Source organism: Protopterus annectens, chromosome 17.part0 (assembly GCF_019279795.1).
Source record: "Protopterus annectens isolate FY-2018-M chromosome 17.part0, PAN1.0, whole genome shotgun sequence".
Lineage (NCBI taxonomy): Eukaryota > Metazoa > Chordata > Ceratodontiformes > Protopteridae > Protopterus > Protopterus annectens.
The window spans coordinates 757,103,873-757,129,953 of NC_056751.1; the positions used below are offsets into that span (position 1 = coordinate 757,103,873).

Here is a 26,081-nt window from a genome sequence, read left to right on the forward strand (position 1 = left end):
AGTCATAACTATAATGAATACGCGACAGTTCACTAATAACATACTGTTGTTTGTAATCAGTCATAACTATAATGAATACGCGACAGTTCACTAATAACATACTGTTGGTTGTAATTAGTCATAACTATAATGAATACGCGACAGTTCACTAATAACATACTGTTGCTTGTAATCAGTCATAACTATAATGAATATGCGACAGTTCACTAATAACATACTGTTGGTTGTAATCAATCATAACTATAATGAATACACGACAGTTCACTAATAACATACTGTTACTTGCAATCAAGCATAAAATATAATGAATATGCGACAGTTCACTAATAACATACTGTTACTTGCAATCAATCATAAATATAATGAATACGCGACAGTTCACTAATAACATACTGTTACTTGCAATCAATCATAAATATAATGAATACGTGACAGTTCACTAATAACATACTGTTGCTTGTAATTAATCATAACTATAATGAATACATGACAGTTCACTAATAACCAATTATTACTAATAACCAGTTCACTAATAACCAATACTGTTGCTTGCAATCAATCATAACTATAATGAATACACGACAGTTCACTAATAACATACTGTTGCTTGTAATCAATCATAACTATAATGAATACACGACAGTTCACTAATAACATACTGTTACTTTACTTGTAATCAATCATAACTATAATGAATACACGATAGTTCACTAATAACATACTGTTGCTTGTAATCAATCATAACTATAATGAATACACGACAGTTCACTAATAACATACTGTTACTTGCAATCAATCATAAATATAATGAATACACGACAGTTCACTAGTATACTGTTGCTTGTAATTAGTCATAACTATAATGAATACACGACAATTCACTAATAACATACTGTTGCTTGTAATCAATCATAACTATAATGAATACACGACAGTTCACTAATAACATACTGTTGCTTGTAATCAATCATAACGATAATGAATACACGACAGTTCACTAATATACTGTTACTTGTAATCAGTCATAACTATAATGAATACACGACAGTTCACTAATAACATACTGTTACTTGTAATCAATCATAACTATAATGAATACACGACAGTTCACTAATAACATACTGTTGCTTGCAATCAATCATAACTATAATGAATACACGACAGTTCACTAATAACATACTGTTACTTGTAATCAATCATAACTATAATGAATACATGACAGTTCACTAATAACATACTGTTACTTGTAATCAATCATAACTATAATGAATACACGACAGTTCACTAATAACATACTGTTACTTGTAATCAGTCATAACTATAATGAATACACGACAGTTCACTAATAACATACTGTTACTTGCAATCAATCATAAATATAATAAATACATGACAGTTCATTAATAACATACTGTTGCTTGTCACTTTTAGAGAAGAGGAGTTCATCATTCCAGAGGACATGCTTATCGCCATGTCATCTGCTAATCAGGAACAGCCTGTAGTCTAAAATTGTTCACATATCAGATGAGACTTAAAGGTCCTCTCTTTCCATGAATGCAGTAAGACTTTTTAAGTAGCTGTTTGAATGTACTGCTTCACAGGAGAGAAAACTTCCCTGTTCTGGGGCCCCTCCTGTTTGGCATATACTTCTCAGAAGTACAGGCAAGCACTGAAGGGCTGTGGCTGACCAAGTTTGCGGACGACTGCAAACTGGGTGCTATAATAGAGTCTCCGGCCGACATGGATATCCTCCAGAAGGCCCTTAATGAGACTGATGCATGGTGTCAAAGCCATGGTCTCAAGCTAAATGCTAAAAAATGCGTAGTAATCCCCTTTGGAAAAAACAGAATACCCGCGAACTACCACATAGGAGGTAACCCCATTAAATCTGAAGAAGTAATAAGGGATCTAGTGACCCAAGTAGATAGTCAGCTTTCCTTTGATAACCATGTTGCCAAGGTGGTTAGAAAATCCTTCTATGTGACCCATCTGATCATGAAAAGGTTAGCATAGATCTAAGGATGTAGTGGTGTGCCTCTACTCTTCCCTCATCAGACCCATTATTGAGTACAATGCACCAATTGGAATGTACCTGGCTAGGCATCTCTAGCAGCTGGAGAGACCACAGAGGTACCTCACTAAGAGGATTACTTGCCTCAAACAGTTGCTCTATGCAGCATGATTGAAAAAACTAAGGCTTTTCTCTGTTGCATACTGCCTTCTCAGAGGCGATCTCTATCTAACATACAGAGCCATGTCCAACCCAGAACTGTTGAACACGCTCCATCTTATCAAAACCAAATCCACTCGAGCTACACGCTCTAGGGATATAAACCTCAGCACAACAATGAATAGAACATGCTGGAGGGATAGATTCCCTTCACAAAGACTTCCCTTGCTATGGAACAGGGTCCCGATCTACATAAGACAGAGCCCCTCACTATCACTCTTCAAGAGGAACCTTGATGAGTGGATGGGTAACAGAAAGTTCACACTGGGGATCACACCAACAGCACTACTAGATAGGGGCCAAGGGTACTAGCTGCTAGATCTAGGGCCTAGGAAACTAACCAAAGGGAAGGTAAATACCACGTAACATGGCTGGGATAATATATGCCTTTGGGCAGATAGCCCAGTACCTACCTATGAACCTATGAACTATGACCTGAACCCTCGTACAGCAGTGCTTATGGCTGTACCATAGGAGTTATTGCAAAAGAAATAGATAAACGTTCAACTATGATGCAAAGTGCTGCTTTTGTTAGCAATTACTTTTACTAAAATGGTTAGTGAATTGCAGCCTCGTTCAGATAAAACAATGATCACCATTAAAGAGCAAAATAGTGCTTGAAACAAGCAAGAATGCTTTTTTACATAAGGTGGCTTCCCAGGTGCTTTTCATTCAATAACCCTGCTAGACTACTGTGTAAACTACTCTTTTCTTAGCTAAGGGGGCCTCACTGTTTGGATGCAAATTGTGCCGATTTTCATTATGTAGAAAGAAATCATGATGTGAGAGGTTTTCATACCTGGACGTTTTTTATGTATAACATAGATAATTTATCCCAGATAAAATAAAAGATATTTGTTTTTTCTCAGTGCATTTAAATGAAATGGAAATGATGGAATATAAGTACTTCAAGGCTAAAGAATGCAGTCTACAAGAGTGAAAACATCACAAAATCAGAGTGATGATGCTCTACATATTGGATGGGTGAAAGCGCTTAGGACCTATATAGCTGGCTGCTGTACTGTTGTTGTACCAATAAAGTCTCTGTGTGCGGTCGATCCTGGTTTGGTTGCTTTACTAGTTTATCCATTGTGCTCGTTGTTTTTTGTCGTTGAAATACTTTTTACATCTGTTTGGCTGGGATGGTGGTGAAAAAGTACTAATGCAAACAAATTATATTTATTGCCACACCTTACTGATGTGAGTTCTTTGTATTTCCATCCACGTCTCTAATATAACATCAGCTGTTTGGAAGTCAGGTAGAAAGGTAACTCCTTACTGATGTGAGTTCTTTGTATTTCCATCCACTCCTCTAATATAACACCAGCTGTTTGGAAGTCAGGTAGAAAGGTAACTCCTTACTGATGTGATTTCTTTGTATTTCCATCCACGTCTCTAATATAACATCAACTGTTTGGAAGTCAGGTAGAAAGGTAACTCCTTACTGATGTGAGTTCTTTGTATTTCCATCCACTTCTCTAATATAACATCAGCTGTTTGGAAGTCAGGTAGAAAGGTAACTCCTTACTGATGTGAGTTCTTTGTATTTCCATCCACGTCTCTAATATAACAACAGCTGTTTGGAAGTCAGGTAGAAAGGTAACTCCTTACTGATGTGAGTTCTTTGTATTTCCATCCACGTCTCTAATATAACATCAGCTGTTTGGAAGTCAGGTAGAAAGGTAACTCCTTACTGATGTGAGTTCTTTGTATTTCCATCCAGGTCTCTAATATAACATCAGCTGTTTGGAAGTCAGGTAGAAAGGTAACTCCTTACTGATGTGAGTTCTTTGTATTTCCATCCACGTCTCTAATATAACATCAGCTGTTTGGAAGTCAGGTAGAAAGGTAACTCCTTACTGATGTGAGTTCTTTGTATTTCCATCCACGTCTCTAATATAACATCAGCTGTTTGGAAGTCAGGTAGAAAGGTAACTCCTTACTGATGTGAGTTCTTTGTATTTCCATCCACGTCTCTAATATAACATCAGCTGTTTGGAAGTCAGGTAGAAAGGTAACTCCTTACTGATGTGAGTTCTTTGTATTTCCATCCACGTCTCTAATATAACATCAGCTGTTTGGAAGTCAGGTAGAAAGGTAACTCCTTACTGATGTGAGTTCTTTGTATTTCCATCCACGTCTCTAATATAACATCAGCTGTTTGGAAGTCAGGTAGAAAGGTAACTCCTTACTGATGTGAGTTCTTTGTATTTCCATCCAGGTCTCTAATATAACATCAGCTGTTTGGAAGTCAGGTAGAAAGGTAACTCCTTACTGATGTGAGTTCTTTGTATTTCCATCCACGTCTCTAATATAACATCAGCTGTTTGGAAGTCAGGTAGAAAGGTAACTCCTTACTGATGTGAGTTCTTTGTATTTCCATCCACGTCTCTAATATAACATCAGCTGTTTGGAAGTCAGGTAGAAAGGTAACTCCTTACTGATGTGAGTTCTTTGTATTTCCATCCACGTCTCTAATATAAGATCAGCTGTTTGGAAGTCAGGTAGAAAGGTAACTCCTTACTGATGTGAGTTCTTTGTATTTCCATCCACGTCTCTAATATAACATCAGTTGTTTGGAAGTCAGGTAGAAAGGTAACTCCTTACTGATGTGAGTTCTTTGTATTTCCATCCACGTCTCTAATATAACATCTGCTGTTTGGAAGTCAGGTAGAAAGGTAACTCCTTACTGATGTGAGTTCTTTGTATTTCCATCCACGTCTCTAATATAACATCAGCTGTTTGGAAGTCAGGTAGAAAGGTAACTCCTTACTGATGTGAGTTCTTTGTATTTCCATCCACGTCTCTAATATAACATCAGCTGTTTGGAAGTCAGGTAGAAAGGTAACTCCTTACTTATGTGAGTTCTTTGTATTTCCATCCACTTCTCTAATATAACATCAGCTGTTTGGAAGTCAGGTAGAAAGGTAACTCCTTACTGATGTGAGTTCTTTGTATTTCCATCCACGTCTCTAATATAACATCAGCTGTTTGGAAGTCAGGTAGAAAGGTAACTCCTTACTGATGTGAGTTCTTTGTATTTCCATCCACGTCTCTAATATAACATCAGCTGTTTGGAAGTCAGGTAGAAAGGTAACTCCTTACTGATGTGAGTTCTTTGTATTTCCATCCACGTCTCTAATATAAGATCAGCTGTTTGGAAGTCAGGTAGAAAGGTAACTCCTTACTGATGTGAGTTCTTTGTATTTCCATCCACGTCTCTAATATAACATCAGCTGTTTGGAAGTCAGGTAGAAAGGTAACTCCTTACTGATGTGAGTTCTTTGTATTTCCATCCACGTCTCAAATAGAACATCAGCTGTTTGGAAGTCAGGTAGAAAGGTAACTCCTTACTAATGTGAGTTCTTTGTATTTCCATCCACGTCTCTAATAGAACATCAGCTGTTTGGAAGTCAGGTAGAAAGGTAACTCCTTACTGATGTGAGTTCTTTGTATTTCCATCCACGTCTCTAATAGAACATCAGCTGTTTGGAAGTCAGGTAGAAAGGTAACTCCTTACTGATGTGAGTTCTTTGTATTTCCATCCACGTCTCTAATATAACATCAGCTGTTTGAAGTCAGGTAGAAAGGTAACTCCTTACTGATGTGAGTTCTTTGTATTTCCATCCACTTCTCTAATATAACATCAGCTGTTTGGAAGTCAGGTAGAAAGGTAACTCCTTACTGATGTGAGTTCTTTGTATTTCCATCCACGTCTCTAATATAACATCAGCTGTTTGGAAGTCAGGTAGAAAGGTAACTCCTTGCTGATGTGAGTTCTTTGTATTTCCATCCACGTCTCTAATATAACATCAGCTGTTTGGAAGTCAGGTAGAAAGGTAACTCCTTACTGATGTGAGTTCTTTGTATTTCCATCCACGTCTCTAATATAACATCAGCTGTTTGGAAGTCAGGTAGAAAGGTAACTCCTTACTGATGTGAGTTCTTTGTATTTCCATCCACGTCTCTAATATAAGATCAGCTGTTTGGAAGTCAGGTAGAAAGGTAACTCCTTACTGATGTGAGTTCTTTGTATTTCCATCCACGTCTCTAATATAAGATCAGCTGTTTGGAAGACAGGTAGAAAGGTAACTCCTTACTGATGTGAGTTCTTTGTATTTCCATCCACGTCTCTAATATAAGATCAGCTGTTTGGAAGTCAGGTAGAAAGGTAACTCCTTACTGATGTGAGTTTTTTGTATTTCCATCCACGTCTCTGATATAACATCAGCTGTTTGGAAGTCAGGTAGAAAGGTAACTCCTTACTGATGTGAGTTCTTTGTATTTCCATCCACGTCTCTGATATAACATCAGCTGTTTGGAAGTCAGGTAGAAAGGTAACTCCTTACTGATGTGAGTTCTTTGTATTTCCATCCACGTCTCTAATATAACATCAGCTGTTTGGAAGTCAGGTAGAAAGGTAACTCTTTACTGATGTGAGTTCTTTGTATTTCCATCCACGTCTCTAATATAACATCAGCTGTTTGGAAGTCAGGTAGAAAGGTAACTCCTTACTGATGTGAGTTCTTTGTATTTCCATCCACGTCTCTGATATAACATCATCTGTTTGGAAGTCAGGTAGAAAGGTAGTGGGAAGTAGTTCTGCCTTTTCTTTTGTTTTCTTTTCCCCACTGAAGAAATTAAATTGCTAAACAACTAAACAAGATGTAAGGTGTCAGATGGATTTTTTATTTATATCTCCAGGTCTTAAAAGATATATCAACCAGATAAAATATTTTCTTACTCAGGCATTTTGCCTGGAGACCAGTAGAATAGTTGCTATATAAAGTGTGGAACACCATATTCCTTAAAGATGAATTACTGCAGGTGAGTGACTTCCTGTTGTTGGACTTTAAAGAAATAATTTTATAATGTGTAATACACCATGTTAATGAACCTTGTTGGACCCTCATAGTATCCCTGTAATGCCTCCAAGCTTCTCATTGTAGCACTAGTAAGGGGTCTGCTCCATTCTCTCACTGACTTTTCTTGTCTTCAGCCCACCAGGCCTGTGAAGAAAGTGCACACATTTGGAAAGCGGGAACATTCAATTAAGAGGGACCCCAACACACCAGTTGTGATCCGAGGATGGCTTTACAAACAGGTATGGGCCACACTTTCCAGGTTTGAGTAGTCATTGTTTGCTTCTTTTGGAAAATGTTGTCTTTCATGACCCCTTACTTTTCTAAATATTTCTCGCATGAGCCCAGCTCCCCATTCAGTAGGTTTCATGTTTGGCACGATTGCTGTTTTTGAGTTGAAGTTAAGCAGCACTATTATTAATCTCAGACTGTAATAATGAAAAGTTATAATAATAACAACAAAACATCACTTTAGTTCCTTGAAATGACAGCAAAACATGTTATAATGGAAATGAATATGTTTCATGTTTGATTAGAATGTTAAGTCATTCCTGATGAAGACCCATACATGAGCAAAGTTAAACCTTATTTTTCCAGGCCTACATAAATATCCTTGAAACAATTATTGCTAGTCTTTCTGTGTTCTGGTCTGCTCACTGATTGAAAGCTGAGGTCACACAGCTTGGGAACGGGACATGACTTTTTTCCTTACCTTGGGGTGTGCAGTATCAGAGTTAGTATATCTAAGTAAAAGGCTCCAAGGGGGCTTGCCTCCCAGAAGAAAAATGTAAGTGTGCAGAGTGCCCACTTTTGTTTTGTTTTTGTCATGTTACGTCAATAAGATTATTGTTAACAATAATTCACATTCTGTATTTGTAAAGATCTCCCTTTTTCTCAGCAGGCCACACCGAACTAATACCCTGCTGATATTGTCTCCGCCTCGTTACTTACATTTTTATTATTATAATTGTTACTATGGTAGCCCGTCTCTTTATCTAATGTTCTGCTAGCCTCTTGTGCCATTTTCATGTTGTTAATAGCCCTTTCAAAGTCCCAACCTACCCTGAGCACCTGGCTGTTGCGCTATTTTTCAGTTTATCTTTATTTTAGGTGTCATGGATCGTGAAACTGTCATCATGTCATTGGAGATATTTCTGAGAGACATTTTTTCTGGGACAAGAGGAGCAGCAAATTAAATGCAGTTTGCCCCATTTCGGACGTAGTAGCATGGTTAATACAATGATTCTCAGTTTTGCCTGATAGTGGTCACCTAATTATTAAATGCTGCGTCTTTTCTTAATGCCCCATTCTGTGAAACAGGACTGTTAAGATGCCTATTCTTTGGCCTTCATTTAATCCTACTGATTTCTCAGGTATGTTTGTGAACCTGAGCCATCTGCTTCAGGCTTTGTTGTTGACTCAGCCACACCTATTTGCTAAGCATGTTGCTGGACTGTTATTTTCAGTGAAGATGGTATCTCATGCCTGCATAGCAGCAAAAACATAGTATTGGGCTAACTATTCTGTCCGGTATGAATGTGTTCCACTGTTAAATTACTATAAAGTTATTTTATTAGCATTATACTCTTCAAAATCTGTTACTCTGACAATAGGTGTATATTACCTCAGCTCATACCTCTCAACCTCTTTGAGAAAGAAATCTGGACAAAGCCTAAAGTACTGGGGGAAAAGTCCCAAAAATAGGGACAGATTTTAAAAATTGTTCATAGAACCTTAGAAAGTTGTTAGAATAACAGCTATGGCATTACCATACATTTTTTATAAAGGATATGAAGCCTGAAACTCAAATGTATGTCATTGTTTAATGATTGCAATCCTCTCGTATTTGCCAAAAAACACACACATTTTAAGAGGAGCATGGCAAAAATTTGGACATCCTACAAAAATCTGGACAGTTGAGAGGTATGCCGCAGCTCTCTCAAAATGTTATTAGTTATGCATTTGTAATTGGTTAAGGTAGCTGGATTTTGAACTCATATTATTAAAGAGCGACCTGGAGTTAATTCTAAATGTGAATTCTTACAAGTTACGATATCTAGTAATCTAGTATCAGTTATGTTTGATATGTAATGAAAGTTAAACCATGTGCTGCTGTGATGTAACTATCAACATTCTGTGTAAAATGAACAGTAGAAAAGTTGCTGAAAATATCTGAAAAAATGCTTGTATTTTAATCATAGCTGTTGTTCAATACTATTTAAAAAAAAACATTGTACAGGCAAATGCGACTGGGTAATTATGCAGCACCCATCTCAAAGGCTTGCATATGTCACTGCTTTCTTCTGTTGTTTGCACTTTTAGGACAGCTCTGGCTTGAAACTGTGGAAGAGAAGGTGGTTTGTGCTGTCGAATTTCTGCGTGTTCTACTACCGAGGTAAGCTCTTTGACTACAGCAAGTTGTCTCTTGAAAAAACATTCAGAACAGGGATTTGTTTTTTACACTTCTTGAAAGACATTTTCCTGCATATACAGTAGCTATTTGCTCAGTTTGTTTTTTGTAATCTTTCTAATATATCTTTACCATCTCAAAGTGCTTACTCCTCTCTGTGCTCTTTTTTTCTAGACCTAACACCACTCTTAAGTATTCAACTGCAGTACCACCTTTGTCATTCTTATAAGAAAAGCGTAGTCCGGGTCTGAACTGTCTGCAAACAGCTAAAGTTAACTTTGAGTATGTGTCCACCTGTTTGAGCCAATATTCATTTTCCCTGGAGAGCACCCTGCTTTGGCTTGTAAGCACCCCCCCCCCCCACACACACACACATACACACTCATCTTCCACTTTCTCTCTTATTCCCTTCTATTAGCAAATAGTATCCATAACTGATCAATATTGTGTGTTTGTTAATTTAAACTGAGACCACAGTAGCCTAATGATACAAGATTATCCTGTTTTTCCACCTGGCAAATGGTTAAGAAATGACTTACAGTTTCAGAGCAGTCCTTGGTCAATTGTGATTGTTTCTTAAACACAAACTTGTCTTTGCTTTGGCTCATTAGCAGCAGTACAAAGAACTGCCTGCTCACACCCTTGTTCTCCCCTCCCCTTCCCTGTTTATTACCTTAAGACAATCCCAAAGTTAATAAATATTACCTGTGGCAGGCACCATTTTTACAACTACAACCACCCTTGTCACTATCATATGTTCATTTATCAGTTAACTATGTTACCTGATTGTTTCCAGTCCCCTCATAAGAGCAACTAACAGGGTCTTTACCCATTTCGCTCCCCACCCTGCCCCCTATTCCCTCCCGCTCACACTCACAAACCCCTCCCTTCTTTCCAGTAGCCAACCACAGCACTAACCCAACACTACCTCCTCCATCTTCCCACTACTATCACACCTCCTTAACTAACATGTACAAGCATACCTTACCTATGCTCACAGCATGCACTCTCCTTGCATATCTTACATCCTACCAAAGCTCCATCATTCCCCCACTCAATCACTACCACTGTACTACTACTCACACCACCACTCATGTCTCACCCTCACTCAGCTCCCCTCCCACCAACTCAAGAACTATCCCTATACACCCCCCCACATATTCTACCAACTATATTACTCAAACATAAAGCACCCCTACAACTTAACACAGTAACCCTCCCACCATACCTATTACCCAATGAGCACAATCATAAAGTTTCCCTTATAAACAAACACATTCAAAAACTGAGAAAACTAATAACCTCATGCATATCTAAACTAGCCCTAAGTGGAGATATCCACCCCAACCCTGGCCCTACCATCTCCAACCCCAAACCTCATAATCAGACTAGAAACCACAACTTCTGCCATATTACAGCCAATAGAAAGCCAAGTGACTTCCTTCAACTAAGCCTAAATATTAGAAGTATATCCAACAAAGTCCATGAACTCCATGCCACCATAGACTTGTACTCCCCAGATATAGTCATCCTGACAGAAACCTGGCTAAAACCTCACATTACCAGTGAGCAAATACTCCCCACAGGTTATGGCATACTAAGAGTAGACCGGCTAAACAAGAAAGGAGGCGGTGTAGCTATAATATTTAAACAGCATCTTAACATCCAGATCTTAAAATCTCAGCTCCACAAATAGGCAATGAAGAAATAATATATACCAACCTCAAATTAAACCAAAACAAAACCATCAACATAATTGGATGCTACTTCCCACCTGGCCAAAACATCTCTCCACTAGAAAACCTCCTCAGCTGGTCTACCCACCATCTCCCCCAAGAAACTATCATTTTAGGTGATTTCAATATTGACTGGCAATCCTGTTCTGGCAACCATCCAACCCATCATGTAAACCTTCATGGTTTCACCCAACTAGTCCAGTCGCCAACCAGGATAAATAAAAACTCCAGCAAGCACACTACCCTGGACTAAATACTAGTCAGTAAGAGCCCCCAGTCATATATAACAGGCGACTTATCAGATAGCCTCAGTGATCACTCCCCAACATTCCTACTCAAAAAATACCTATACCAAGCTAAACCTGTCATCTACCATCAAATATGTAAAAATGTAAGAATGTAACTGGCATCCTCTAAAGTACCTCAGCCTTGATGACGCAGTTGAATTTTTTAATACAACCTACCGGAGCATCCTTAATTACCATGCCCCCATAAGACTTTCCAGAATCAAAGCACAACCCTCCTCATGGCTGCAGAAAACCACTAAGTCAGAAATGAAAAACAGGGATAAAGCCTGGGAGCACTGGTGCAAAACCAAAACCCCCTCAACTAGACAGAAATTCCTAGAACTACACAATAGAGTCAAAAAGCTAATAAAACAGGACAAACTCTGCCCTAGACTCCTCTCTACACAGCCCCAAACAATTCTGGTCCTCCATAAACTCCATCCTCCACCCAGGTAAAGTCAGTACCCCTCCTCCTAACATCCCTCACTCCTCAGAAAATATTGCTACCTCATTCAACACACACTTCACACAAACCATACTATCACTAGCTAAACAACACAACCCCCTCCCCTCCAACCCACACCTTCAACTAATAATCTCCACACTACCTTCTCTTTTTCTCCTGTAACTACCTCCAACATAAAAAAAATCAACTAAACTTAAGCCCACCAGATTAGCAGCAGACAACCTCCCAAGTGAATACCTACAAATCGCAGCTGATGCTCTGGCCTACCCATTATCCACCTTGATTAACCGATATCTGTCAGAAAGTTACGTTCCCACACTGTGGAAAGTATCACATATAATTCCCCTCCACAAAGGCGGACCCTCCACAGAACTAACCAATTACCACCCCATAGCTATTCTCTCTCCACTCTCCAAAATACTAGAGAGATGCATACACCCTCAGGTCTCAGACTACCTCCTTACTAACAACCTCCTTTCCAATACTCAGCATGGTTTCCGACCAAACCATAGCACCACCACTGCCTTACTCTCCTTTACTAACACTATCCTTCAGCATAAAAACAATGGCTATCTCTCCTCTGCTACTTTCCTAGACCTATCTAAAGCATTTGACATGGTCCCACACAAACAACTTATCTCTGTCCTCAATGACCTATCCTTCTCACAATCAGTCATCAACTGGTTTCAGAGTTACCTGTCTGACCGCCAACAATCCGTTGTATGGCAGAATGACATATCTCCCCAACTACCTGTCTCCATAGGGGTTCCACAAGGATCCATTCTTGGACCCCTACTCTTCTCTGTTTTCACCAATAATTTAGCCTCTGCCACCAAACATGGCACACTCATACAATATGCAGATGACTCAACCATCATCTGCTCAGCCCAGTCCCTACCCAAACTGCAAAAAGTCACACAGGAAGCCTTTTCCTCTGTTGAAACTTGGTTATCCGATGCCCAATTAATACTCAACCCAAACAAAACTAAACTACTCATCTTCCAACCCACCAAACATACTCAAAACAACTCTCACTTTAACATCACAGCAAAAGACAACACCACTATATACCCAACTGAACACACCAAATTGCTAGGAGTGGAAATAGACAATAAACTAAAATTTGACATTCACATATCCTTGACCATAAAAAGAGTCCAGAATAAACTAGGAGCGCTATGCAGAAATAAGCAACTTCTCACCAAAGCAGCAAAGATTTCAATAGCAAATTCCCACCTTATCTCCACCCTACTTTATGCCTTTCCAATATATACCAACCTAAGGCAATGCGATTTAAACAAGCTAGAGACCTGCTACAACAAAATTGCCAAATTCGCCACAGGGGCATCCTACCGTAGTCACTACTGTCTCTCACTTGCTGAACTGGGCTGGCTTGAACTCCCTCACCTCTTTCAATGGTATCAACTCTCACTTGCCCACAAACTAGTAAATCATCCACTAAATGTCCCATCCCTCCAGAATCTACTCCAACCCTATCGCACCACCAGACCACTAAGATCCAGCAACAAAAATCACTTGCAGATCACTAAAGCCAATAACTCTGCTGGTGAAGCACTATTCTCTTGCACCATAGCCAAATTATGGAACTCCCTTCCACCCACAATTACCTCCATACCATCATGCACCCACTTCAAAACTTTACTAAAAGCGCACCTAAAAACATGCTGGCTATGCCCTTGCAACTCCCACTCTAATATCACCCTCCCCATCCAACCACTACCTTTCTTTCCACTCCACTAACTACCTTCATTATAGCAAGCTCAGATGCTCATAAGCCAGTACTTATTATACAGCAGGAACGTCTTCTTGTAACATTTGTTAATGTCTTTTATGTACTTCACAGATAAAGATTCTAGTTGTCTACTGATGTACTATGTTCTTCATCTGTAAATAGGTTGTAAGTAATTGCTATGTAATCCAATGTAACTACTGTCTGTTTATTTTAACTGTGGAACTTTTCTCCCCGGGCCTCTGCTGAAAATGGACCTATGTCCAGTCGGACACTCCTGGTCAACAAATATAAATAAATATAAATAAATAAACTGCTGTATGCCCCCACTATTTGTTGATCATCAACCGCTTCCCTCAGTCAGCCCATTTGTTTGCTATCACTAGTGTGATGGTCAGCTGGAAAAGCCATCATGCAAACAGCCATAAAGGATGGCCGAGAATCTTGTTATGTTAAGCCCTAGTCCCCACACACATCCGGTGAAATGCAAGGGAGGGAGTGTGCAATGGGCACATCAATGAGGTCACACTTCATTCCACAACAGGTGTTTACTCCAAGGTTTCCTCCAAGTAGCCCTGCCCCTCAATCTATACACAAGGTGCGGGTTTTTTTTTTCTTACGTTTGAAAGGGAAATTATCTAGGATTAAAATGGCTCACAAGGGCAGCTAGTGTAATTATGAACCCGCGAAACACTTATGGTGGTTTTCCTGATTTCATAAAGAGAAATTGCACCACTTAGTGTGTCTCTGAATGTTCATAACCCTCTCAACTCCGTAGGACAGGTGAGTGAGCTCCACCTCTTCACTTCTCCCTCTCTCTAGATCCTTCCATGCCTGGCCCCTAATCAAGTTTCTGCCACTTGAGTCACAGTCAGAGCTGCATCCCCATTTACCATGAAACAAGACACAGATCAGGATTTCTGGTGTGCTTGCCAAATTAAAAAAATATATCATTAGGTACAGTTTATCCAGAAAAGTCTGGAAGCACCAAAGCTGATGGAAACTATATTATTTTAAGCAGGGTTATACTGCTTTTGCTTTCAGCAGCAGTTAATAAAATGTGGTATATTGACAAAATCTGCTTTTATATATTTACTAGGTACTATCTTTACTGCATGTTCTGAGTTTTACTTTATAAAGCATAACCTTTAGCCTGTTTGCGCTGCTACATCTGCTCAGTAGTGCTTGTAATCAGAATATTTATGTAGAAATTACAAATGATGGTGACAGCGAAACCTCCACTGTGAAGTACAACATGCAGAAATCTTCGACTATAAAACAGGTAAAATGGATTTTTTGTCCAGCTTTTGAAAAAAAATTACACACACACACACACACACACACACACACACACACACACACACACACACACACACACACACACACACACACACACACACACACACACACACACACACACACACACACACACACACACACACACACACACACACACGTGGGTATTCTTACAGTCTTTCAGGCAGTTGAGGATTCCTTTGGACCAACAGCCACCATTTCTTAGGAAATCTGATTGATTTTAAAGGATGGTGGAAATATTCAAATGCCTCTATAAAAACCTAGTTGCAGGCCCTGCTTTTATTTTGGTAGAAGCTACCAGAAGGTCCAAACTGGTTGCTAATAATACTGTACCCAGTGATAGTAAGAGTCATATCCTGCTTGGGTTTTGGAAGAATGTCTACATCTCCTTCAGTTTTAGTATAAATAGTACTCGTTGAAAAATGCGTATGCTTCATTATCAAGGGGACATTCTAAGACAAATGAAAGATATAATGGAGGGAGTATCAGATACACCTCTGAAGTTAAACTCAGTCAGCACGTAGCCAAATGTGACAGACTGCAGTTAAAGTCAGTCAGCACACAGACAAATGTGACAGACTGCAGTTAGTCAGTCAGCACTCACAAATGTGACAGACTGCAGTTAAAGTCAGTCAGCACACAGACAAAAGTGACAGACTGCAGTTAAAGTCAGTCAGCACGTAGCCAAATGTGACAGACTGCAGTTAAAGTCAATCAGCACTCACAAATGTGACAGACTGCAGTTAAAGTCAGTCAGCACACACACAAAAGTGACAGACTGCAGTTAAAGTCAGTCAGCACACACACAAATGTGACAGACTGCAGTTAAAGTCAGTCAGCACACAGACAAATGTGACAGACTGCAGTTAAAGTCAGTCAGCACACAGACAAATGTGACAGACTGCAGTTAAAGTCAGTCAACACATAGCCAAATGTGACAGACTGCAGTTAAAGTCAGTCAGCACACAGACAAATGTGACAGACTGCAGTTAAAGTCAGTCAGCACACAGACAAATGTGACAGACTGCAGTTAAAGTCAGTCAGCACGTAGCCAAATGTGACAGACTGCAGTTAAAGTCAGTCAGCACACAGACAAATGTGACAGACTGCAGTTAAAGTCAGTCAGCACACAGACAAATGTGACAGACTGCAGTTAAAGTCAGTCAGCACACAGACAAATGTGACAGACTGCAGTTAAAGTCAGTCAGCACACAGACAAATGTGACAGACTGCAGTTAAAGTCAGTCAGCACACAGACAAATGTGACAGACTGCAGTTAAAGTCAGTCAGCACATAGCCAAATGTGACAGACTGCAGTTAAAGTCAGTCAGCACATAGCCAAATGTGACAGACTGCAGTTAAAGTCAGTCAGCACACACACAAATGTGACAGACTGCAGTTAAAGTCAGTCAGCACATAGACAAATGTGATTTTGGTTCTTTTGCTGCTTGTACTATGGCAGTAGTGTCTGACATTGTTATTAAGACACACAGATGTCAAAGAATCCAGCCTTTACCAGATTATACAAAAGGTCAGCTTTTGAATGTATCCTTTGACTGATGCCTTTTATTTGGCATTCATCTCAAGGCATATATAAAAACAAGAGGAAAATGTTAAAGCCATACAACCAGTAAAACCATGATTCTATTCTCCATTTCCTAAATATAGCATGAATTTTCCAATAAAAGAGAATCCCTTTTATAGGAAGGAATCCTGGACTGAGTAATTTAAACAAAAGAAAGACTGAAAAAACACAACAGAAACAGGGTCTTATACAGGCAACATGGCAGAGGCAAGGACAATCCTCACCATCCCGGCCAAGGTGGTGCTTCTCAGTTTTGACCCAGGTCCTCCATCTCATCCCCTTCCATTCTCACATTCAGGGAGGAAGATCGTCTCTGTTTAAGGACAAGTTGTTTGGCCTGACCATGGGCTTTACATAAGAGAGGAGGTGGCTTTAGGATGCAAAACCAAGTTCCTAACTTTAATGAGAATGCACCCTTACCCCTAGACAATGTGGACTTAACAAGTTCCATATTTAACCAGCTCCTTTCTTCCATTGCAGTAGAATGAGTCCCTTGAAAGAACAAGGAGCAGGGTTTTATTTAAGACTCTTGGTGGTGTCCAGAAAAGCTAGACCTTGGACATTAATGCTGGACCTCACCAAACTAAAATGGCATCATATTATAAAAAAGTTCAGAATTTTAACCCTGCAGATGTTCTCATGGTTACCTTAAACATGAAGGACACCCACCTTCATATCCACATTTCCATGAATACAGAAGGCACCTGAGTTCATAGCAGGGATGCATCGCCTCCAGTTCACTTCTTTCTCCATTGAACTATTCACTGCTCCCAAGGTATTTGTCAAATGTTTAACTTCAGATTTGATGTTGTCTTTTCTGCCCATTCCTCAATGTATGGGTCTATGGATGTGAGTCTGATCTGACATTTTCAAGCTTTTGATTTGGTGCTCATGCTCCTCCTCTTACCCATAACCACCCATGTGTAAACCCAACCATCAGGGTTTAAGAAGTGTGTGGCCAGTGCCCACAGATTACCAGATTCTGATGCACAGGATAAATGTGTCTGTTGTTTATGTCCCTCACATTTGGATACCTCCTGCTCCATTTGTGAAGCCTTTGGCCAAAGGGCCATTGTAGAACGATGAAATAAATTAGTTTTGAAAGGACTTCTCCTAGCTCCAGTAGGAGAGAGCGTCCCTTCAGCTTCTGCAAAATCTTCTTCTTTTTCTTCTTCTCCTTTATAGAAACCATCTTAAAAACCTAAGGGAAAAAAACAAAGATAAAGAAAGAAAAAGAGAAAGAGAGATCTAAAACGTCGAGAAAGAGGTCTCTGGGCTATACATCCTCTTCAGATTTGGTTTGCAAAATCACAAAAACATTCAGAGCCAACACTTTCCTTGGATCTGATATTTGTTGGATCCAATACGCCATTAACATATTCACTGAAGCTCTGTTCATCTATATTGTGAGAAAAGCAGTACCATCATTCTAGAACCCCTTTGCTGCTTAATCCTTCTGGACAGTCAACTCTACCAGGATCCTTACTGAAGCAGACCTGGACAAGATGATGAGGAGATTTCTTTGGACCCAGATCCAGCTAGGGGTCCTTCTGGCTCTGGCTACTGTCAGGGCAAGGCGAATCATTTCTTTTTATCTAAGGCCTTTCTTAGAGGAATATTTCTGTTATGGCCAGTTACTCCCTGAAATATTATCATTTTACTGCAAGTCTTAACTAGCCCTCCTTTTGAACCTGCTGCCAAAGTTAATTTAAAATGTTTGTCATGGAAAACTCTTTTCTTGGTTGCTGTTACTTTTGCTAGAAGAATTTCTGAGCTCCACGCCTTGTCTTTAAAAACTCCCTGCATTTTTTTTTACATAGAGTGTATTTGAAGACCAACCCTTCTTTTCTTCCAAAGGTAGTTTCTGAATTATCTGTCATCCAGTCTATAAATCTTCCTGTGTTTTGCCCCAAATGTTCAAATAAAGGTGGATATATTTCACTTACTGGATGTTCACTACCGGTTATGATTTTTATTACATCAGACAAAAACCTTCAGGAAACCTGATAAGTTTTGTCTCTTACTCCCTCATCAGGATGGGAAAGGGACTATCCAAAATAAGTCTTTCCCATCGTCTGTCTGAATGTATATCCTATTTTTACAAAGAAAGGGGTCTATCACTGCCTATGACCTTAAAAGCCCATTCTACTAAATCTGTAGCTTCCTTGCCAGCTTTCCTTTCCAGAGTACCTCTCGATGACATTTCTGCAGTTGCCCCTGGTCCAAGATTCATACCTTCATTTCACGTTGCAAATTGGACATATAGTCCAGATGAAGAACCTTGTTAGGCTCAGATGTGCCCTGAAATATCCTTCCTTAGATCCACCCAAATGTTACAGTAGCTGGGGACTCTGTCCCGTATGTTGAGGAACAGATGAAGAAGACAACATCAGATACGAAAGTAATGTATTCACCATCAAGATAGATCTATGTTGTCTGTTTCCATCTTTCCTCAACTTCACCCCTCATTCCTCCTTCCATATTTGTTAGGGCATTTAACATTTTAACTTGTGGACCTCTCTGGCTGATTTTGTGATGGTTCCTAGCGGTTTTTATCAATTCTATATATATCAGCTGGTTTCTCTAGTTATATCTTAGACACTGTAGACTTGCCTTTTTTCTTGCAGGCAAACGAGATCTGATGTAGTTGGGTTTATACCATGGAATTAGAGATAACAGGAAGAGCCTGAGCAGCAGATCCAAAACTTGAAAGTGTCCAAACTCAGATTTAACTTGAATCCAAAGACCCATATGTTGAGGAAGGACAGGAATAGACAACGGTGATCTACTGTTATGGTGAATACATAATTTTCTTTCTTTGCACATCTCATCTTACTACTAACTGAGAAAATGGGGGGTAGTGCATTCAGGGCTAAATAGCAGCCTGGAGGTTAGGAGCCTAATCTTTTGCCAAGACTCATTCCCAAATGAAATATTACATATACTAAATAAAAAAAAATCTTGTTACCATAAACCTTACTTAGCAAATAGCTTTTCTGCTTTTCTTCATGATGCATTGAATGAAGCATTCAGCCTTCCTTATAATTATGCATTTTTTTAAAGTGGGTTCTTCATTTGTGGCCCCTAAGAAGATGAGTTCCTCGCCTTAAGATGTTAACTTTGCAACAGAGAATTTGATTCCCTCCTCTCCATCCTTGAACTGGTTATCACAGTTAGAATCAAATTCCTTTCCTGGATGAAACCTACTGGTACAGTCCTCTTCGGCAAGTTGGATTTCAGGATTGCAGTCTTTGATGTGCAAAATATCCTACACAGTCTTCCACATTCAATTGGTAGCACTTGAAACACCCCCTCCTTTATGTCCAAGGATGACTCAGAGCCAGCTTTGAAATAAAGCATTCAGTTACCACTCCTCTACCCAAAACTACAAAGTAAAGGAGAAAGGTTCTTGTACCTGATGAGTCTGCATAGTTAGCTGAGGCATATTGAATGAACATATCTACTTTTCCTTTCTCACTTAAAAGAAACAAAGATATGGTCTGTTTACCTCAGACAGGCAAAGTAGGTCAGTCTCCAAACAAGCTGTCTGTAAGTTACCAGCTAATTATATTTGTCTGTCTGCCTGTCTATTTATCTATCTAATGACCACCATGGAAAACCCTTGCAGTGCAGGTCAAAGTTCCCTCCACTAGGGCAGCAGACAAGCGTCAGGTCAGCACAAAGCATTTGTGATGTGGCCACCTGATATGCTATCCTTTTCAGGGCATTGCAAAGTAAACATATAACCACAGGAGCAGAGCAGGACATGCCATTGCAGTCTCACTGCTTAGGACCCTCCTCTATCATAGATTAGTAGCAATGGCACATATTGCTTTAGCAGTCTCCCCAAGCAATGTGAACACCACTGCAATATTGATCCTTATGGCAAACAGAGTGCTGTTGTGTGAACATACTTCCCTTGACAGTAGGCGTTTCTACACAAGGATCATTGCTATAGTATAGACTCCTACTCACCATCTCCATAGGACTTACCCTTCTCTTCTCTACAGTCATGGAATTAAATAATTTGGAAGTAGAAGCACTCTACCAACCCTATCATCTAGTCTGTCTCACCCATAGGAAGACTTTGGTACTTAATCTGACTAGGGAATCCCACCTGGTCAAGGAGTACAGGCCAACTTACTGATGATATTATTAAATAAAAAAAAATACCTGAGGCTGATCTACTCTATTTTATGGGGAGATCAGTTCCATTCAGAGGATGTTTGGAGCTCTGGAAGTCAAGCGAGATGAACAGATGTCTGCCTGTGGCTAATTCACAAGTATTATGAATGATACTACAGCAGTCATGCTTGTATTCAAGCATCTTTTTTGTGGTGAGTATGCTCACATAGCTGTACCTTCTCTATGTTTCAAACATTTTTTTTTCTTTCAAGTTCCCAAAATCACTGATACAAAGCAGTTAAACATTTTGAGATTTAATCTGCTGAAGTGGTATTTCTGTTCTGAGAATTTCTTGTAGTTTAACGGACTCGTGATTTTTTCTTTATGTTTTGTCTTCATTTACATATCAATGTTCTGAGTTCTCATTCTACACTTTGTCATCACCCAGTTTTGTGTTTATAATCTCTACATTTACTTCTTTCACAAAGGAGTCTATTTGTAGTGAGTTTTGATTTCAGTTCATTGGCTTCTCGTACATCTGGAGTAGTGAAATTAAGAAACAAGTGAATGTTAGTGGATAAATTTAAAACATGTGCCATAGTTTCAGAGATGAGTGCTGTTATCTGAAATGACAGTTAATCAGTGTTATTGTTTGAATCTCTGATGTTCTTTTGATTGCAATGAACCACATCCACTTTCATGCTGTTATCCTTTGGGAGTTTAAAAGTGCAATATCATACTAAGTCCTCTTTTTGATATGTTAATAGTTGCATATAAACAATACAGTTTGTTTAAAAGAGGTTTAGTTTAGTAACCCCTTGTGCAACATGTAGACTGTTAATACTTCCATAAAAACAATACAGTTTGTTAAAAAGAGGTTTAATTTAAAACCCCCTTGTGCAACATGTAGACTGTTAATACTTCCATAAAAACAATACAGTTTGTTTAAAAGAGGTTTAATTTAAAACCCCCTTGTGCAACATGCAGACTAGCATGCAGCACTAGATTGTCACTGGTTCCTTGTGTCTCTTTTGCAGATTGTTTTATGATATTATATATAAAACATGCCTATATGGATACTGCTGACAGCAACCTTTTAGTGCATCATTATGTACAAATAAAATACGCTATACATGGTGAAAGGCTGGTGAGCTGTAAGTGATGGGCGTTTTCTCTGTGACGTTTACTCATTGCTCTGTTTGTCTGCGCAATAAATAATTTAATTGAAGCATAGCTGTGTGAGCAGAGCACCATGTGCTGCTTGTGCTTCAGGCTGTTGATATAGTTGTAAAGACAGTGCTGAGTGCTATTCTGTTGTCATGGGGGCAGAGGGTTGCCTGCACACTGCTGAACTGAGTCGGTTTAGCTGCTTGATTGTCAGAGTGATGGCTGGGGAAGGGAAGGGTATGCATTAGATAGTCCATTTATTTTGTTTGTAGGTATGAACAGCATTTCCTGTGACACTGTGGAAGCATACTCATGCTCGCAGTGTCCATAATTATTCAATGTGGGACTGACCATATGGTAGCACAGTCACTCAATGTAGGACTGACTGTATGGTAGCACAATCACTCAATGTAGGACTGACCGTATGGTAGCACAGTCACTTAATGTAGGACTGACCCTATGCTACCACAGTCACTCAATGTAGGACTGACCATATGGTATCACAGTCACTCAATGCAGGACTGACCATATGCTACTACAGTCTCTCAATGTTGGACTGACCGTATGGCAGCACAATCACTCAATGTAGGACTGACTGTATGGTAGCACAGTCACTCAATGTAGGACTGACCGTATGCTACCACAGTCACTCAATGTAGGACTGACCGTATGGTATCACAGTCACTCAATGTAGGACTGATCGTATGCTACCACAGTCACTCAATGTAGGACTGACCGTATGGTATCACAATCACTCAATGTAGGACTGACCGTATGCTAGTACAGTCACTCAATGTAGGACTGACAGTATGGTAGCACAGTCACTCAGTGTAGGACTGACCGTATGGTAGCACAGTCACTCAATGTAGGACTGACCATATGCTAGTACAGTCACTCAATGTAGAACTGACCGTATGGTAGCACAGTCACTCAATGTAGGACTGACTGTATGCTACCACAGTCACTCAATGTAGGACTGACCGTATGGTATCACAGTCACTCAGTGTAGGACTGACCGTATGCTACTACAGTCACTCAATGTAGGACTGACTGTATGGCAACACAGTCACTCAATGTAGGACTGACCATATGGTAGCACAGTCACTCAATGTAGGACTGACCGTATGGTATCACAGTCACTCAATGTAGGACTGACCATATGGTAGCACAATCACTCAATGTAGGACTGACTGTATGGTAGCACAGTCACTCAATGTTGGACTGACCATATGCTAGTACAGTCACTCAATGTAGGACTGACCGTATGGTAGCACAGTCATTCAATGTAGGACTGATCGTTTGCTACCACAGTCACTCAATGTAGGACTGACCGTATGGTAGCACAGTCACTCAATGTTGGACTGACCATATGCTAGTACAGTCATTCAATGTAGGACTGACCATATGCTAGTACAGTCACTCAATGTAAGACTGACCTATGGTATCACAGTCACTCAATGTAGGACTGACCATATGGTAGCACAATCACTCAATGTAGGACTGACTGTATGGTAGCACAGTCACTCAATGTTGGACTGACCATATGCTAGTACAGTCACTCAATGTAGGACTGACCGTATGGTATCACAGTCACTCAATGTAGGACTGACCATATGGTAGCACAATCACTCAATGTAGGACTGACTGTATGGTAGCACAGTCACTCAATGTTGGACTGACCATATGCTAGTACAGTCATTCAATGTAGGACTGACCATATGCTAGTACAGTCACTCAATGTAGGACTGACCGTATGGTAGCACAGTCACTCAATGTAGGACTGACCATATGCTAGTACAGTCACTCAATGTAGGACTGACCGTACAGTAACACAGTCACTCAATGTAGGACTGAACATATGGTAGCACAGTCACTCAGTGTAGGACTAACCGTATGGTATCACAGTCACTCAATGTAGGACTGACCATATGGTATCACAGTCACTCAATGTAGGACTGACCGTATGCTACTACAGTCACTCAATGTAGGACTGACTGTATGGCAGCACAGTCACTCAATGTAGGACTGACCGTATGGTAGCACAGTCACTCAATGCAGGACTGACCATATGGTATCACAGTCACTCAATGTAGGACTGACCGGATGGTAGCACAGTCACTCAATGCAGGACTGACCGTATGGTATCACAGTCACTCAATGTAGGACTGACCGTATGCTACCACAGTCACTCAATGTAAGACTGACCTATGGTAGCACAGTCAGTCAATGTAGGACTGACCATATGATAGCACAGTCACTCAATGCAGGACTGACCATATGGTATCACAGTCACTCAATGTAGGACTGACCACATGGTAGCACAGTTACTCAATGCAGGACTAATCGTATGGTATCACAGTCACTCAATGTAGGACTAATCGTATGGCAGCACAGTCACTCAATGTAGGACTGACCGTATGGTAGCACAGTCACTCAATGCAGGACTGACCATATGGTATCACAGTCACTCAATGTAGGACTGACCGGATGGTAGCACAGTCACTCAGTGCAGGACTGACCGTATGGTATCACAGTCACTCAATGTAGGACTGACCGTATGCTACCACAGTCACTCAATGTAAGACTGACCTATGGTAGCACAGTCAGTCAATGTAGGACTGACCATATGATAGCACAGTCACTCAATGCAGGACTGACCATATGGTATCACAGTCACTCAATGTAGGACTGACCACATGGTAGCACAGTTACTCAATGCAGGACTAATCGTATGGTATCACAGTCACTCAATGTAGGACTAATCGTATGGTAGCACAGTCACTCAATGCAGGACTGACCGTATGGTATCACAGTCACTCAATGCAGGACTGACCATATGGTATCACAGTCACTCAATGCAGGACTGACCGTATGCTAGCACAGTCACTCAATGCAGGACTGACCATATGGTATCAGAGTCACTAAATGCAGGACTGACCATATGGTAGCACAGTCACTCAGTGCAGGACTGACTGTATGGTAGCACAGTCAACTAAAGCAGGACTGACCATATGGTAGCACAGTCACTCAGTGCAGGACTGACCATATGGTATCACAGTCACTCAGTGTAGGACTGACCGTATGGTATCACAGTCACTCAGTATAGGACTGACCATATGGTAGCACAGCACTCAATGCAGGACTGACCATATGGTATCACAGTCACTCAATGTAGGACTGACTGTATGGCAGCACAGTCACTCAATGTAGGACTGACCGTATGGTAGCACAGTCACTCAATGCAGGACTGACCGTATGGTATCACAGTCACTCAATGTAGGACTGACTGGATGGTAGCACAGTCACTCAATGCAGGACTGACCGTATGGTATCACAGTCACTCAATGTAGGACTGACCGTATGCTACCACAGTCACTCAATGTAAGACTGACCTATGGTAGCACAGTCAGTCAATGTTGGACTGACCATATGATAGCACAGTCACTCAATGCAGGACTGACCGTATGGTATCACAGTTAAGAGCGTCCAGATTAACCAGCAAGGAATCAAAATTCCATGAAACAGTTGAGATGATGCACAGAGAATTCAAAGAAAGGGGCTATAGAGAACAATAAACTAAATTCCTATTCCATGATGATACTGTTAAGAGAGTTTCTAAAGGAAAACCTTATATATATTCTCAGCATCAAGATGTGAATACACAAAGAAATGGAAGGAACATAACATACATGACTAAACCAGTAATTTCATTTATTTGATTTTTCATAAGGATAGGGTGTACTTAAGAGGCAGTCCTTCATTTCTTCCTAAAGAGGTGTCAAGATCTAACATTAATCAATCTATTAACCTCCCAATATTCTTTCTAAATTTTTCAAACAAAGGTGAATACATTTTGCACTTAGATGTTCACAGACAATAACACTTCTATCTACATAGATCAAAGAAATTTAGGAAATCAGATCAATTAGTTATATCCTTTTCAGAAACCCAATAGGGTCAATCAATTTCAAAAGTAACCTTATCAAAATGGGTGATGGATTGTATTTCCTTTGTCTATAATAAGTCTGTTCTAATCTTGCCAAAGTCTGTAAGGGGCCATTCAACCAGGTCCATGGCAACTTCATCAGCTTTTTTATCCAGGTCTTCCATGGACGATATTTGTGCAGCTCCAACTTGGGATAACCC

At 40.0% G+C, this 26,081-nt stretch overlaps 1 protein-coding gene across 6 annotated transcripts in view; it reads left to right on the top strand.

Annotated features, from left to right (window-relative positions):
• The window catches only part of PLEKHA4 (pleckstrin homology domain containing A4), a 2,050,101-nt gene that overhangs the window by 958,758 nt on the left and 1,065,262 nt on the right, over nucleotides 1-26,081 (top strand). For all 6 annotated transcript variants that reach the window (XM_044059475.1, XM_044059472.1, XM_044059474.1 and 3 more), the window contains 2 exons: nucleotides 7,230-7,334; nucleotides 9,415-9,487. In XM_044059475.1, coding sequence (XP_043915410.1) covers nucleotides 7,230-7,334; nucleotides 9,415-9,487 — 178 coding nt within the window. The remainder of the gene's footprint in view (nucleotides 1-7,229; nucleotides 7,335-9,414; nucleotides 9,488-26,081) is intronic.